This window comes from Lontra canadensis, unplaced genomic scaffold (genome assembly GCF_010015895.1).
Source record: "Lontra canadensis isolate GAN:19392208 unplaced genomic scaffold, GSC_riverotter_1.0 scaffold43, whole genome shotgun sequence".
NCBI lineage: Eukaryota > Metazoa > Chordata > Mammalia > Carnivora > Mustelidae > Lontra > Lontra canadensis.
In genome coordinates this window covers 12,287,945-12,302,264 of record NW_022631037.1, presented here as the reverse complement: position 1 = coordinate 12,302,264, position 14,320 = coordinate 12,287,945, and the positions used below count along the sequence as shown (strand labels likewise).

Genomic DNA, 14,320 nt, shown 5'->3' with positions numbered 1-14,320 from the left:
GAGCGGATGCCCAGTTAGAAGACACCAGGAAAGGTTAAACATTCATCCCAGCCTTATTCACAGTTTATAGCCTTATCTCACACTCCCTGTGAGACTGGAGGGATGGTGGGATGGGCCCCAGCCTGGGGTGCAGTAACCAAGGGTCATAGCCTCAATTCCATGTGTACTAGAAGGGCTCCTAGTAGAGGCAGTCATTCCCTTTCCCCTTGACCCCCAAATCTGGGCCTTTCTGCTACTGGGGACCTAGAGGAGCCAGAATCCTGTTCCCCGACCCCCACCCTGGAGAAGGCATCCCAGTGCGAACTGCAGTGGGCAGAACTCGGTGGATACCCACCTGTGGCCTGCCACTGGAGAAGGCCACCGGAAACAGGTGTGGGATGTGGAGGCTCGGGCCCACCCCTGCTGAGGGGGACCAGCCTAGGAAGTCCCTCCCAACCTTGGCCTTCCACAGATTTATTTCTCAGAAGAGCGGTGTTGGGAGGGGAGTGTGAGATAAGGCTATAAACTGTGAATGTCTTTTAAGCAGGCCGCTTTATTGCTTTATAATTTTGTTAATGTTTAAATGTACCTCCTTGGGGCGCCTGGGTGGCTCAGTGGGTTAAAGCCTCTGCCTTCGGCTCAGGTCATGATCTCAGGATCCTGGGATTAAGCCCCGAATCAGGCTCTCTGCTCAGCAGGGAGTCGGCTTCCCCCTCTCTCTCTGCCTGCTTCTCTGCCTACTTGTGATTTCTGTCTGTGAAATAAATAAATAAAATCTTTTAAAAAATAATAAATAAATGCACCTCCTTTGGGGCGCCTGGGTGGCTCTGTCAGTTGAGCGGCCAACTGCTGATTTCAGCTCAGGTCGCGGTCTCAGGGTCGTGGGATTGGGCCCCATGTTGGACTCCATGCTCCGCGCAGGGTCTGCTTGAGATTCTCTCTCCTTCCCTCTCCTCCTGCTCTCCCCTTCCCCCACCGTGCCCTCACGTGCACATGCTCTCTCTAAAATAAATAGATAAAATCTTTAAAAATAAATAAATAAATGCACCTCCCTAAAACTAGGCTCAAGCATGATACTTCACGTGCAAACATGCAACGGACCTATCTTCAGAAAGCTGTCCTCGTTGAGTGAAGCAAGTAAAATACACCTAGGGAGTCCCGAGGGCCTTGGTGCCCTACTATGGCGCGGAAACACAGGGCCCCATTGGATTACAGTTTTGAGCAGTTCAGGGGGGCTGGTTCTGGGTCCTGAGCTGTCGAAGAAGGGATGCAGAAAAGAGCTGGGGAGGGTGCAGCCCTCCCCCCAGACCGAGTGATCCCGGGTCCCACTCATTACTAACTGCCTGTCTGCACACGCCACACCTCTTATTCCTTCCTTTATGAGGACCCATTAAAGCACCTGGTGTTCAGTGTCGGGTGTCCTACAGGTGCTGGCGTTGTGGGCACGCGCACACCGGTGCTCCCTGCCTGCAAGGTCCTCACAGACTAGACACGGAGACAGACTGAAGAAAAACTACCCAGAAACCACACTACAAACACCAGGAGGCTCCGCCGAGGCTGCTGAGTTTCCAAGGTCTCAGCCCAGCAGGCAGATACATCACACACACACACACACACACACACGCGCGCGCGCGCGCACGTGCGCTCGCACACCCCAGTCAGTATGGCTGTGAGCAAACACACGGAAACACAGACGATAAAGTAATAACCGATGTTGGATAAAAGAAATGGATTATTTGAATGTCAAGGGTAAGTAAGCCTTTTTATGGCTATTGTAGGACAATAAGTAATGGGTGTTTTTGCCCAGAGTGAGGGCTGGTGAGAAAGAACTTTGGAATGGAACAGGGACTGTGGTTGGGGTGGGGAAGTCCGAGTATCTGGCACAACGACTGGGGAGAAAGTGGGAATCAGGCTGAAGAGGAAGGAGGAGAGACCCAACACTGGTGCTGAGGTGGCTGAGCCCAGTGAAGGGGGTGGGTAAGGCTGAGGGAGAAGCCACATCCCACAGAGAACAAGAAGGCAGGCTGGGAAGCCAAACATGCCTGGGTTTGAATCCCAGCCTCACTGACTACCAGCTGTATGACCTTGGACAAGTCACTGAAATTAGCTTCGGCTCCCTTACCTTTTTATTTATTTATTTATTTATTTATTTATTTATTTATTTATTTTTAAGATTTTATTTATTTATTTGACAGAGATCACAAAGTAGGCAGAGAGGCAGACAGAGAGAGAGGAGGAAGCAGGTTCCCTGCTGAACAGAGGGCCCAATGCGGAGCTCGATCCCAGGATCCCGGGATCATGACCCGTGCTGAAGGCAGAGGCTTTAACCCACTGAGCCACCCAGGCGCCCCTCCCTTACCTTTTAAATTCTGGCTCACATGGGGCACTTGGGTGGCTCAGTGAGTTAAGCCTCTGCCTTCAGCTCAGGTTGTGATCCCAGGATCCTGGGATCAAGCCCTGCGTCGGGCTCTCTGCTTGGCGAGGAGCCTGCTTCCCTCTCTCTGCCTGCCTCTCTGCCTACTTGTGATCTCTGTCTGTCGAATAAATAAATAAAATCTTAAAAAATAATAAAAAAATTAAATTCTGGCTCACAGTAGTACCCACATTATACGGTTGTTGGAAGGATCAAATGAGATAAGGCTTGTAAGGCACGTGGCACACGGTTGTCACTTCCCAAGGAAGCTAACAACAGCAACAAAGGACAGTCAGGCAGCCCACACGCACCCCTGGGCTCTGTGCTTTCCTGTTCAAAGCTGGCACAGGCCTGCTGTGTCTTTCTCCAGTTCCCTCAACGTGCTGCCCAATACCTAGGTCCCATCTGCTAAATCCACAGAGAATTGTGAGACTCATAGGCAGAAGCACCCCACACACCACCTTCCGACAGCTGGCAGTCCCAAGGACCGGACGCCCTGGAGAGCAGACCACTTACGTGCTTCTCTGCCCATAGGCCCCCTGAGGTTCCCTCTGGCCTTGGAAAAGGACAAACACGGCAGATTGCTGCCCAGAGTCCACAGGGTATGCTGTCTGGGGCATCCACCCTGCGCTGAGGTCAGCAGTGAGGCACAGCTCTTCTCAAACCTCCTTCTGTTCCACATGAGTCACCCCCCGAGGCACTATGGGTGACATGCTGGTGGTCCCTGCCTCCACCAACTCACCCTACCCTGCTCTGCCCCACCAGTTGGTTCAAGGAGGAAGGATGCACCTTGAGGCTGGGGCAGGGCCATGCTTCTTGGGATGTCCCAGGGAGCCAGGAACACAGAGCTGGAGCCCAGCAAGTGTGCATTTAATCGCAGGGGAGCCCCAGAAATTCTTCCAGCCTGAGTCAGGCCGCTGAGATGGGAGCCAAATTCCCCTGAGAGAGCCCTGAAGAGGCCCCTGGTTCTGCCCTATGAGCCATTTCCAGGGAAATCTTTCAACCTATTTTATAATAATGATGACTAATGTTTCTCTCTCTCTCACAAGCACACACATACACACACACACAGGAGTCTACAAAGAACGAGAGATATATTAAAGCATGTTGCAAACTGTAAAGAGTTATATACATCTAGTTTATTTATTTAAGCCTATAAACAGAAATACAAAGATAATTGGGATGGATGCTATCTCCATGTTGAGGAAACTGGCTGGCAGAGAGGTTATGGAAATAGTCCAAGATCTCACTGGGCAGAAATCTAGGTCTTCTCACTGCTGTACCACACCACGCAGCTCAATAACAAAGTTACTGGGTCCCAAGTGCTGTGCTGGGGCCTGGGACAGAGGGTGGGGGGTGGAGGGGGTAGGGTGGCGGGGGAGGGGTGGGTGGGTGGGTGGGGTGGTCCTTTAGAAAAAACCAGGTGGAGCTTTGGGGAGGAGCTAATATCCTGGAAAGGGAGGGGCCCCAAATGGCACACTCAGCCCTGGCTCTCCTTGGCCCACCCAGTCTCCCCACTCTAGCCATTTCTTGCCCAGTCTCACATCCTCCCAAAGCTTCAGCCACTGCTTGGATTACAGATTGGTCAGCCTGTGACTCTCCAAAGCTGTATCCGTAGCCCCAGCGCTCCCCTGAACTCCAAAGCTATAGACCCAAGTGTCCCCATGCCTACTTTTCACATGGGGGCCTCCCAGCACCACTAACCGGGTAAGTTCAAAGCCAAGATGCCCTCCTCCCAATGCCTGCATCCCTGTCGCAGGCGGTGGCCCTCCCAATCCAACCATCTACGTTTCATCATTGCTGTCTATCTCCCCCATCCACATGGCCACTTGATGGCCAAGTTCTGTCAGTTTTCCTCTAAAATCAAGTCTAGCCTTCCCCTCTTCCTCAGGTCTTGTCCCAGGTCCAGCCTTAACCTCTGCATAATAACCTCCTGACAGTCTTCCTGTCTCCAGTCTTATCACCCATGAATCCACTCTTCTTGCAGTCAGTTGGAACAGGGCCCTCCCTGTTTCAAGCCCTGCAAACCTCCCTCCTCTCCGTCTGCAGGAGTGAAGTCCAGGTTACTTAATGAGGCTCCTCCCTATGATAACACTTTTCGACCTTTACAGCCTCCCCACTGGCCATTCCTTGCCTCAAGCCTTTACTGCACATAAGCTGGCTAGCCATCACCGCCGCTGGCATCAGTAGTGTGAGACTTGCGCCAAGTGCCCTCTTGAAATTCTTCTATTTCAAAAAAAAAAAAAAAAGGGCCCTGCACTTTCATTTTGCGCGGGGCCCCACCAATTACGTTTCCAGTCCTGGCTGCCTGTTCCTTGCACCCCTCTTGCTGTTTGTGGCCTCCAAAGCTTTGTGTAGTTTCCTCCACCTGGGACACCCTTCCCCGCATACCCCTTTGTCTGCAGCTCTTCCTTTGAGGCTCAGTTTAGGGATTATCTTTGGGATGCCTCCTTCTCCTTCCCTAATCGCCCACCACGGAGCAGGGGCTCAGCACAAGTCTATCAGATAAACTGAATGGGAAGGCAAAGTGTGACAAGTACCACAAGAGACCTACAAACTACGACAGACGGTAAAGTGAGGCAAGGCCAGAAGGAGGCATTTCCAACGGCCTCCAGGTGGCCAGAGTTCGGCACTAGGACTCTCTGCGAGACCGGTGATCCCTGCGCCTAAGGCTCCGCGCCCACCTGGCCGGAAGCGGCAGGGACCAGCTCTCTGGCGCCGCCAGCCGCCACCTCGCCGCCCCTGCAGCCTTTTCTCTGAGCCCCCGCCCCTCTTCGGCCCTGAGCCCGCCTCGCGTTTCCCATTGGCTGTCTCCCATTCTCCCGCCCCTCCCGGGCTCAGCCATTCGGAGCCCCGGGGTGGGTGGGGCTTGAGGCCAGGGGTGGAGCGCGTATCCCGATTGGCTCGGAGGAAAGCGGCGACGTGGCCGGAGGAGGCCGGTTCGTGCCTAAACTGAGGCTCAACCAGACCAGCGCCGGATTGGTTGTAGGTGGGGCGGGCATGAGTCGCCGGCCGGAAGCGGAAGTGGAGGAAAGATGCAGGTGTGGGGACAGGAGCTGGGGGAAATGGGGGAGTGGTCGGGGGTCCTTGGACTGATTCAGTCCGTCGGTTCTTCGCCCGCATCCCCGGCCTCCCTCCCGGGCGCGGCCGTCTCTCCGGCCCATCATTCTGGCCCCACAGGGTGACGGTTGAGCCCCTGAAATGAGCACGCGGGTGGCACGCCCCCTTCCCGCGCTCACGCCCGGTACCCCGCGGTGTTTCCCTCCAGGACCATCAGCACGTGCCCATCGACATCCAGACCAGCAAGCTGCTCGGTAGGAGGGGACGCCCCGCGCTCCCAGCTGTCGGGGGAGGACCTGCCCTTTGCTTTCTGTCACCAACAGCTGGGAGCCCTGACACCCCAAGGCTCCTGTTGAGGTGCTGACCATTCGCCGTGACCTATGCTCCCAGCCGTGGTTACCTGCCACGCTTGAAGGAGCAGGAAGGAACCATACATAGAGTCTGTACTTGACCTGCGTCCTCGACTGTGTAACATTCGGGGCACGTGTTGTCAAATCATTCAGGTGCAGAGTAATGGCTTATTTTAAAGATGGGCAGCTACTAAGTGGCAGATAGGAAATTGGAGCTTGAGTCAGGTTCCAGTGTCTACGCTTTTTGTATGAAAAAAAACTTCCCCTCCTTTCTTTTGAAAACCTTCCATCTTCCTTTGATTTTAGGAGGAAGAGGGACATAGGCCCAGTTGGGAATGAGTGGCCAGGCCATCTCCCTGCTGTCTGTATCTGATCTAAATACCTCCTCAGTTTAGAGCCAGGCAAGGATCTCTTCATCATGACCCTTCCAGGGCAAGTAGACAACTAGTGGATTTTTTTTTTTTAAGATTTTTATATGTTTATTTGACAGAGAGAGATCACAAGTAGGCAGAGCAGCAGGCAGAGAGAGAGGGGAAGAAGCAGGCTCCCCGCTGAGCAGAGAGCCCGACGCGGGGCTGGATCCCAGGACCCTGGGATCATGACCTGAGCTGAAGGCAGAGGCTTAACCCACTGAGTCACCCAGGCGCCCCCAACTAGTGGATTTTAAAATGCTTGTTGCACTGATCAATTTGATGCCAGTTTTGTCGTTAAGATGACATCTGTTTGACTACCTCATCCCCTTTTAGTTCTAGGACATGTACAGAACTTTTCTTTCTGAAGATTTTAAAGGAATACAGCAGAGGGAGTATAACCGGTAACTACGGTGGGACCCCTGTGTTTGACCAGTTGGCAGGTGTATTAACAAGGACAAGGTTCTGAATTCACCACTGTGGGCCATATAGCCAGTCCTGTGCAGTGGCCACTAAGTGGAGCTTCTTCAATGTCATTGCAGATTTGTCCCAGTTCTTCAGCACAGGCACACTCCTGGTGTATGAGCTGCTCATTGGTTATGGAAAGTACCATACCATTTGTTAGGGTTTGCTCTCCCAGGTGTTGTTTTGGGCACTTGACATTGTAAAAACGAAAATTTTTACTAGTATTTATGGAATCTTTGCCATGTGCCAGACACAGTGTTTTACCTTCATTCCCTCTTCAGTTCAGTATCTTATTATCCCCATTTTATATGTGGGGAAACTGACGCACAACATGGCTGAGAGACTTGCTTAAGAAAGTTGATAATTAGGGGCACCTGGGTGGCCCAGTTGGTTAAAGGTCCAACTCTTGATTTGGGCCGGGGTCATGATCTCAGGGTTGTGGGATTGAGCCCCACGATGGGCTCTGTGCTCAGCGGGGAGTCTGCTTGAAGTTCTCTCCCTCTGCCCCCAACCCATGTTCGCATCCTCTTCCCCACCCCACCCCACAAATAAATCTTTTTTTAAAAGTTGATAATTAGAAGGCAGGGCCATCTGAACACAAAGCCTAGCTCTTAGCTCCTATCTACTGAGGAAATGTGCATGGCTCTCATCCGCCCACACCCTCTGCTATAAACAGGTCTGGGCCCAGAGACCAGGAGGTCAGTTGAGCTGGTATTCTCGTGGTAGGTGGTACTTCACTGTTGAGAGTCGAACAGTGGTATCTCGTCCTTAGGGCGCTGTGGGTATTAGGGGCTTTGCCGTTGTTCATTCATCTGGTACTTGGCATAATCATCTTGTATTTTCCATTGTCATGGTTAATCCCAGCCCCGAGGAAGTGGAAGTTGAAAAGCATCCTCTGTCAGTACGAAAGATATAATTACCCATGGAAGCAAAAATACTATGGAGAATTCAGAGTGGTCAAAAGTGGCGCTTTGATGTCAGGACCAAATTTAAAGTTTTTCGTTATCCCTGTGCGGAAGCAGTTGCTCTGTAAAAGTCAAACACTGTGACGGAGTCTGTTTAATCCCAAGGGTCCCTTTGAGCCCCTCTTTATTCCCACAATCCCCACACCTTAACCAATAGGCGTACAGCTTTCAGCCAGTGTCTTAGCCCATTTCCCTTGAGTTAGTGATGGACTTCTGGCTGTGTGAATGGAAATGCTGTGATTTGGGGGGTTTCCCCACATAGACTGGCTGGTCGACAGAAGGCACTGCAGTCTGAAATGGCAGAATCTGGTATTGAGCATCCGAGAGAAGATCAACGCTGCCATCCAGGACATGCCAGAGAGCGAGGAGATCGCCCAGCTGCTCTCTGGATCCTGTAAGTGCCCCTGGGCTACCCTGCTGGAGCCCCCTCTTCCCTGAAGCCCCGTGTATCAGCTGAGCTGCTCCCTTGTTGTTTAGCCGTAGGGCTGACCCCTAGAGATTTCTCTTGGGGGTACAGATGCTGGCTTCTTCCAGCACAGCATGCTGAAGGGGAGAGCTGTACATGGTAAAATTCTCCGCCTATACACCAGTCAGCCATGTGCCCAAGGTAGGTGGGGAAGATACTATAATTCCCAAAGTCTTTGCTCTTCCTTCCTTTCCAGACATTCACTACTTCCACTGCCTGAGGATCGTGGACCTTCTCAAAGGCACTGAAGCTTCCACAAAAAATATTTTTGGCCGGTACTCTTCACAGCGAATGAAGGCAAGTGTGGGTCAAGCTGGTGAGTTACACCTGGAAACACCCTGTCTCCAGGGTCCGAGCCTTTGGTCTTATTAAGGGTCCACTGCAGAAGCTTACATAGACTATTTCCTGAGCTTTCTCGCCATCCCCAAAGTTTAAAGCAAAAACAGACCCTACCCCTGGGTTTACATTTTCAGGCCTGCTACTTTGGGGAGCGCTCATTTGTGCCACATTCTTAAAATGACGTGGGTGGTCCAGCCAATGCAATGAAGGAGGGCTCTGGGTCTCATATGATGTGAAGGCTGGGGGAGCTTCCCCTGTTTGTGGCTTGAGCTGAGATGTGGTTGCTGAGCGCTACTCCAGCTCACTTCTGTTTCTGTCCTTACCCAGGATTGGCAGGAGATCGTAGCCCTGTATGAGAAGGACAACACCTACCTAGGTAAAGTTGCCCAGCCTGGGAGGCCCGGCGTCCATGGGGCAGCCCACTCCCCAAGTTCTGAGACGCTAGGCTTCCAGGAAGCACAGTCGATGTGGGGAAAGAGGCTGGGGTATAAATGTTTGCCATGTTGGCAAAGAAATTCCCCAAAGGGTGTTGGGAGGAGGAGGAAGACCAGGCAGGTAGTAGGCATGTGTTTTGGTCCTCCCCCGCCAACCTCTTGGTGACTGATTCTGTCTGCAAAAGAGGCATGGGTCACCCGGGATCCACATCGGGTGCCGGGGAGAGTAATTACAGGGTGCGTTGTACGTTGGGGTATGTTTTCCTAAAAGTCCTAATAATAATAGTTCATACTTACCGAGCATGTACTAAATGCAAGAAATTCTACTCATGTTTTATGTGCATTCTCTCTCTTAATCCTCATGGTAAATATTTTTACCCCAGTGTTAGAGAGGAGGACTGGATCAGAGAGGTTAAATGACTGTGTGAGGTGCCCAGGCTGGGAGGGGAGGAGCTGGGAGGCCAAGTGTGTCCCAGGGGCATGCTTGCCTCGAGGCCTGGGCATCTGGGGTGAATTTCCCGGGCCCTCCTCAGTGGAACTCTCCAGCCTCCTGGTTCGGAATGTCAGCTATGAGATCCCCTCGCTGAAGAAGCAGATCGCCAGGTGCCAGCAGCTGCAGCAAGAGTACAGCCGCAAGGAGGAGGAGGGCCAGGCGGGGGCAGCCGAGATGCGGGAGCAGTTCTACCACTCGTGCAAGCAGTACGGCGTCAGGGTGAGCCTCGTGGGGGGCCCCAAGCCCAGCTTCTCCGCCTCCCACCGGTCTTGTCTCAAGCCACCTCTTCTCCCCCTTGGCAGGGGGACAACGTCCGAAGAGAACTGCTGGCCCTAGTGAAGGAGCTGCCGAATCAGCTGGCCGAGATCGGGGCGGGGGCTCAGGCCCTGGGTGAAGCCATTGACCTGTACCAGGCCTGCGTGGGCTTTGTGTGTGAAAGGTAAGGGACCTCAGTGTCTCTCCAGCAGGGAGGGGACAGCTGACCTGTGTTCCTTGGCTGTTCTGTCTTCTGTGCTTGTGTTTTTCCCACATCCCACTTGAGTTTGAGTTCACACGTGTGCACCTGCGGGAGCCTTGGGCATCTGTCTGGAGGGGAGCCTGGCATGGGCTTCCCTCGGGTCCGGCGGGAGGCTCAGTCGGCCGCTCCGTTGCAGCCCCGACGAGCAGGTGTTGCCCATGCTGCGCTACGTGCAGAGGCGGGGGAACTCCACGGTGTACGAGTGGAGGACAGGGACAGAGCCCTCCGTGGTCGAGCGGCCGCACCTTGAGGAGCCGCCTGAGCTGGTGGAAGAAAACGCGGTAAGACAAGCCTGGCGAGAGCTGCTGCCTTGGCCCCTGCACCCCACTCCCCCTCCGCCTGAGTGCAGAGCCCCAGAAGGAAGAAAGAGGGATTCTGGTGAGAGAGCCCGGAGCTAGAAGGGCCCAGAGGGTTCTCCTTTTTTTCAACTTTCTGGAGCCCAGAGTATGGAAGAGCTTGGCTTTGAACTAGGAATCCTGCAGTTCTGTGAACTCTCTGAAGATGGGCTGTCTTTTGGGGTGCCTTTGACACGGTGTGCCAGTGCCCCCTAGAGGGGCGCCTGAGGCCTCTGGGGAGGCATGCCCCTTTTCTTTCACCCACTTTCTGGGAGCTAACACTTTTTTTCCCTTCTAGATCGACTGGGGTGACTTTGGAGTAGAGGTGGCTTCTGAAGGGACTGACTCTGGCATCTCTGCCCAGGCTGCTGGGATTGACTGGGGCATCTCCCTGGAATCAGACTCAAAGGTTAGGAAGCCTTCTTCTCTGAGGACTTTCTGTGATCTCTGCTTTGGGGGTGAGAGAAGTGGTATCTGTCTTTAAAGACATGACTCCAAGTCCATAGCCCTCAGATGAGGTGAAGTCCAAGGGGAGACAGAACTCCCACAGGGATGTATCAGAGGTTTGACCCCTTTTCTCCTGGTATCTGGGGGCAAGGTGTGGGGGGAAAGGCCAGTGGTAACTCTCCAAGCAGGGACGAGGGTAGCATCTTTGCCGCCGACCTCAGGGCGGTACGTCCTTCACACAGTTGAAATGTGCAGGCATTGAACTTACCTAGGGCTTTGGTTTATTCTGGCTGCCTTTGATGGGGAAGATTCTTGCAACCCTGCTGGGGTTCTTTGCTTTCCACCCAGGAAGCTGGGGGTGATGGGATAGACTGGGGAGACGACGCCGCTTTGCAGATCACGGTGCTGGAAGCCGGAACCCAGGGTAAGCGCACGTCCCTGGAGTCCTGGCCCAAGTGGGTGCTCAGAGGTCCCCATGTCTCCAGAAATAAACAGTGCATTGCCAAGATTGGGCTGCTCACACATCCAGCTGTTTTCTCAAAATCATGATGATGGTGTGAGAGTAGGGGGATGGAGAGAAGTTCTTAAAGTCAAGTCTGGAAGCTCACAACTTTTGAGATAGCGAAAACAGGTCATCTTTTCTGGTGGGAGGTTCCAGGAGGGCCAGTGGCCTTGGAGGTCTGACCTGACTCCCCTGCCCAGCAGCAAAGTGGCTGTAGCAGCGATCTGAGCCACTAGAGGGCGGTGCAGGATGACACTTCGTGGCCTGCTGGAGCAGAGGGGACCCCTCCAGGCCTTGAAGCCCCCTTAGTGGTCCTCCCAGACTGGATCTATGGAGAGGGTAACCCTTCCCCCCGGCCCTCTGGGATGAGTCAGCAGGTAGCTTTAGTGCATTGAGTTTGTGTCCAGATGAACCCATCAGAACCTCTCAAACTTGAGGTTCTTTTTTTCTGGTCCCCAGCAACTTTATCACGTCTCCGTCTCTCTTCCTGGCAGCTCCAGAAGGTGTTGCTAGGGGCCCAGATGCTCTAACACTTCTTGAATACCCTGAGACCCGGAATCAGTTCATTGATGAGCTCATGGAGGTACCTTCATCCTCTGGGAGAGGGCTTCCCGTTTGTGTTCATCTCCGTCTGTTCCCTTCCCAGGGTCCTGCTGGCTGGTGAGGGTGTCGTGGAGTGGAATTCGTAGTCCTCTCCTGTTCTTTCTCTCTCTGCCCGGGGAAGCCCCTCTTAGCCTCCAGAGCAGAGGAGGACAAAGGGATCACGTTTCTCTGGTAGAATAAGAGTGACAAGATGTGTGGCTGGTTCCCAGATTCTTCTAGCCCTTTCTTAATCAGGGATCCAGCTCAGACATGGGCTTCTGTTTGCTGAATCATTCCTCTCACAGAGAGAAAACACCTTCACTGGGGCAGAGAGAACCCATCAAGTTTCTGTGCTCTTAGTTTATCTGAGCTGCACACAGAGAGGAAGGAGAGGTATCAGGGCTGGATGGGGGGCGCTGAGATAGCAGGAGGGGACAGAAGAGTGGCAGTGGAGGCTGCCTCGGGTTCTCATGTTGTAGTTGGTAAGTCTCTAGTGGTAAAAGTATTCAGAGGAAATAATCTCTCATCACCCGGCATCCAACCCTCCTATCTCATTCTTATATTTGGAGCAGTCTGAGGGCTCAGGCTCTGAATTCTCTTCTTGGGTTTCAACCAGATCCTCTTCTGCCCTCAGCTCGAGATCTTCTTGTCCCAGAGAGCCGTGGAGATGAGTGAGGAGGCGGACATCTTGTCCATGAGCCAGTTCCAGCTGGCTCCCGTCATCTTGCAGGGCCAGACCAAAGAGAAGATGCTTACCATGGTGTTGGCGCTGCAGGATCTGATTGGCCGGCTCACCAGTCTTCGAATGCAACACCTGTTTATGATCCTGGCTTCACCAAGGTCTGGCTTTCCCAGTGATGATGGGCTGTTCAGGAGCATGAGGTGGGGTGCCGCCATCTTGAGCAGCCCTGACTCCTTGTGTTCCCCTTTTTTGCAACCCCTCAGAGCTCTTCTCTGCCTCCCCTAGCATCTCTGTCACAGTTGGGATCAAGAGTTCTCTTGGGGTAGGACGAGGTGGTCTGAGGTGTGCGGGCAGGCTCTGCTTCCCAAATAGCACAGGGGACCTGGGGGCCACATGCCTTGCAGAGAGGGAGCGAAGGGTGTGGCGGCTGAGAGGCCCATTAGGATCTGGTTTCCTCAGCCTCCCCTTTCCCAGCAGCTGAGTGGGGCTGCCCAGGTTCCTCCGCTGCACCAGACACTTACCTGGGTGCCTTGCGCAGGTATGTGGACCGTGTGACTGAGTTTCTGCAGCAGAAGCTGAAGCAGTCCCAGCTGCTGACTTTGAAGAAGGAGCTGATGGTGCAGAAGCAGCAGGAAGCACTTCAGGAGCAGGCGGCCCTGGAGCCCAAGCTAGACCTGCTGCTGGAGAAGACCAGGGAGCTGCAGAAGCTGGTGAGATGGGGAGGCCAAACCTGCCAAGGGGGAGGACCCCCCCCACCCCATCTCTACAGAAGGAGGCACCTTTGGCTTTGTGTCCTGCCCATGGGGTGTCCCTGTCTTTCAGATTGAAGCTGACATTTCCAAGAGGTACAATGGGCGCCCCGTGAACCTGATGGGAACCTCTCTGTGACATTCTCAATGTTTCTACTGGCCCATCTTCCCAGCCTTCAGGAAGGAGGGTGGGAAGCCAGGGCCAATGTGGCAGGGCCCTTCCTGGCCAGAGACCAGGCGACTGGAGGTCAGGAAGCCACAGGAGGGAGCCATCCCTAGATGGTGACCTTGACACCCGCTGCACTGTCTGGCAAGGAGCTGTCTTGATGGGCCCTATGGCCCGTCAGCCTGGAACCATAGTTTCGGGCCCGCTCATCATCTAGCTGGACTCAATAAAAAAGGAAGAGACTCTTGCTTCACTGCTGACAGTTTCTGCTGCTCGGGGCCTTGAGTCAGGGCTGTGCGCCTGTTTGCCAGGGGTCCGTGATCCAGTGGGCTTCCAAGGCCATTGGCTTTTCCTATGGAGCCCCAGGGTCAGGACGTCCCCCTTGCCTTCTGGTGACAGGAAGGGCCCCAGTTGAGTATCTAAAGTGGCTCAGCAAGGGGGGCTGGGGTAGCTGAGATGGCTGGGCCCCTTTCTCTCCATGGCCAGGCGAGACAGCCCCACTCAGGCCAGAAGCCCAAGGGGACCCATCAAGTGGCAGCCTTGTTGGAGCCTGCAAAGCTGTATTTTCCTTTTAATCACAGCTTACCTCCAGGCAGAGGGAAAATGTGGTTTGGGGAGGAAGGGTCTGATAAACAAGGTGGAGACAGGAGTTGTCACCTTCACCAGCCGCCTGTCCACTCGCTACCCATAACTGCCTGCGTGGTGATTGGGCAGAGCCCCGCCCAGGACAGCACCCCTCTCCCAAGCCACCTACCCATCCCCATTTCCCAGGAAGGTAGGGGCTGGGGGTGGCCGGCAATTCGATTTTAATTTCATAGCAGAGCAGTTGATTCATGGTTCTTTGTCGCTGGCGTTGACTCCCGTAATGACTTTCCATCAAAATGAAAAGTGGAGTGACACCACTCATTATTCCTGCTGCTTGTTATCTCAGTTCTGGGGAGGGCCGCCCCCTCCCTGCTGCCTTTC

The 14,320-nt window shown here is 53.8% G+C and overlaps 1 protein-coding gene across 1 annotated transcript; it reads left to right on the top strand.

The window, feature by feature from the left end:
* The first annotated feature begins 5,322 nt into the window (after positions 1-5,322).
* On the top strand, positions 5,323-13,607 carry CDK5RAP3 (CDK5 regulatory subunit associated protein 3). Its single transcript, XM_032871392.1, has 14 exons — positions 5,323-5,433; positions 5,661-5,706; positions 7,905-8,036; positions 8,305-8,405; positions 8,775-8,823; positions 9,415-9,593; positions 9,677-9,813; positions 10,028-10,172; positions 10,525-10,635; positions 11,022-11,097; positions 11,670-11,758; positions 12,392-12,597; positions 12,978-13,149; positions 13,262-13,607. The coding sequence occupies exons 1-14, from the start codon at positions 5,428-5,430 to the stop codon at positions 13,325-13,327; spliced, it is 1,515 nt and encodes a 504-aa protein (XP_032727283.1). The 5' UTR covers positions 5,323-5,427; the 3' UTR covers positions 13,328-13,607.
* The last annotated feature ends 713 nt before the right edge of the window (positions 13,608-14,320 follow it).

Excerpts from the sequence above, each read along its gene's own strand:
- CDK5RAP3 (XM_032871392.1), top strand. Across the intron at positions 8,037-8,304 it reads CCAGCTGCTCTCTGGATCCT|ACATTCACTACTTCCACTGC; the intron begins GTAAGTGCCCCT and ends CTTCCTTTCCAG. Across the intron at positions 8,824-9,414 it reads GAAGGACAACACCTACCTAG|TGGAACTCTCCAGCCTCCTG; the intron begins GTAAAGTTGCCC and ends GGCCCTCCTCAG.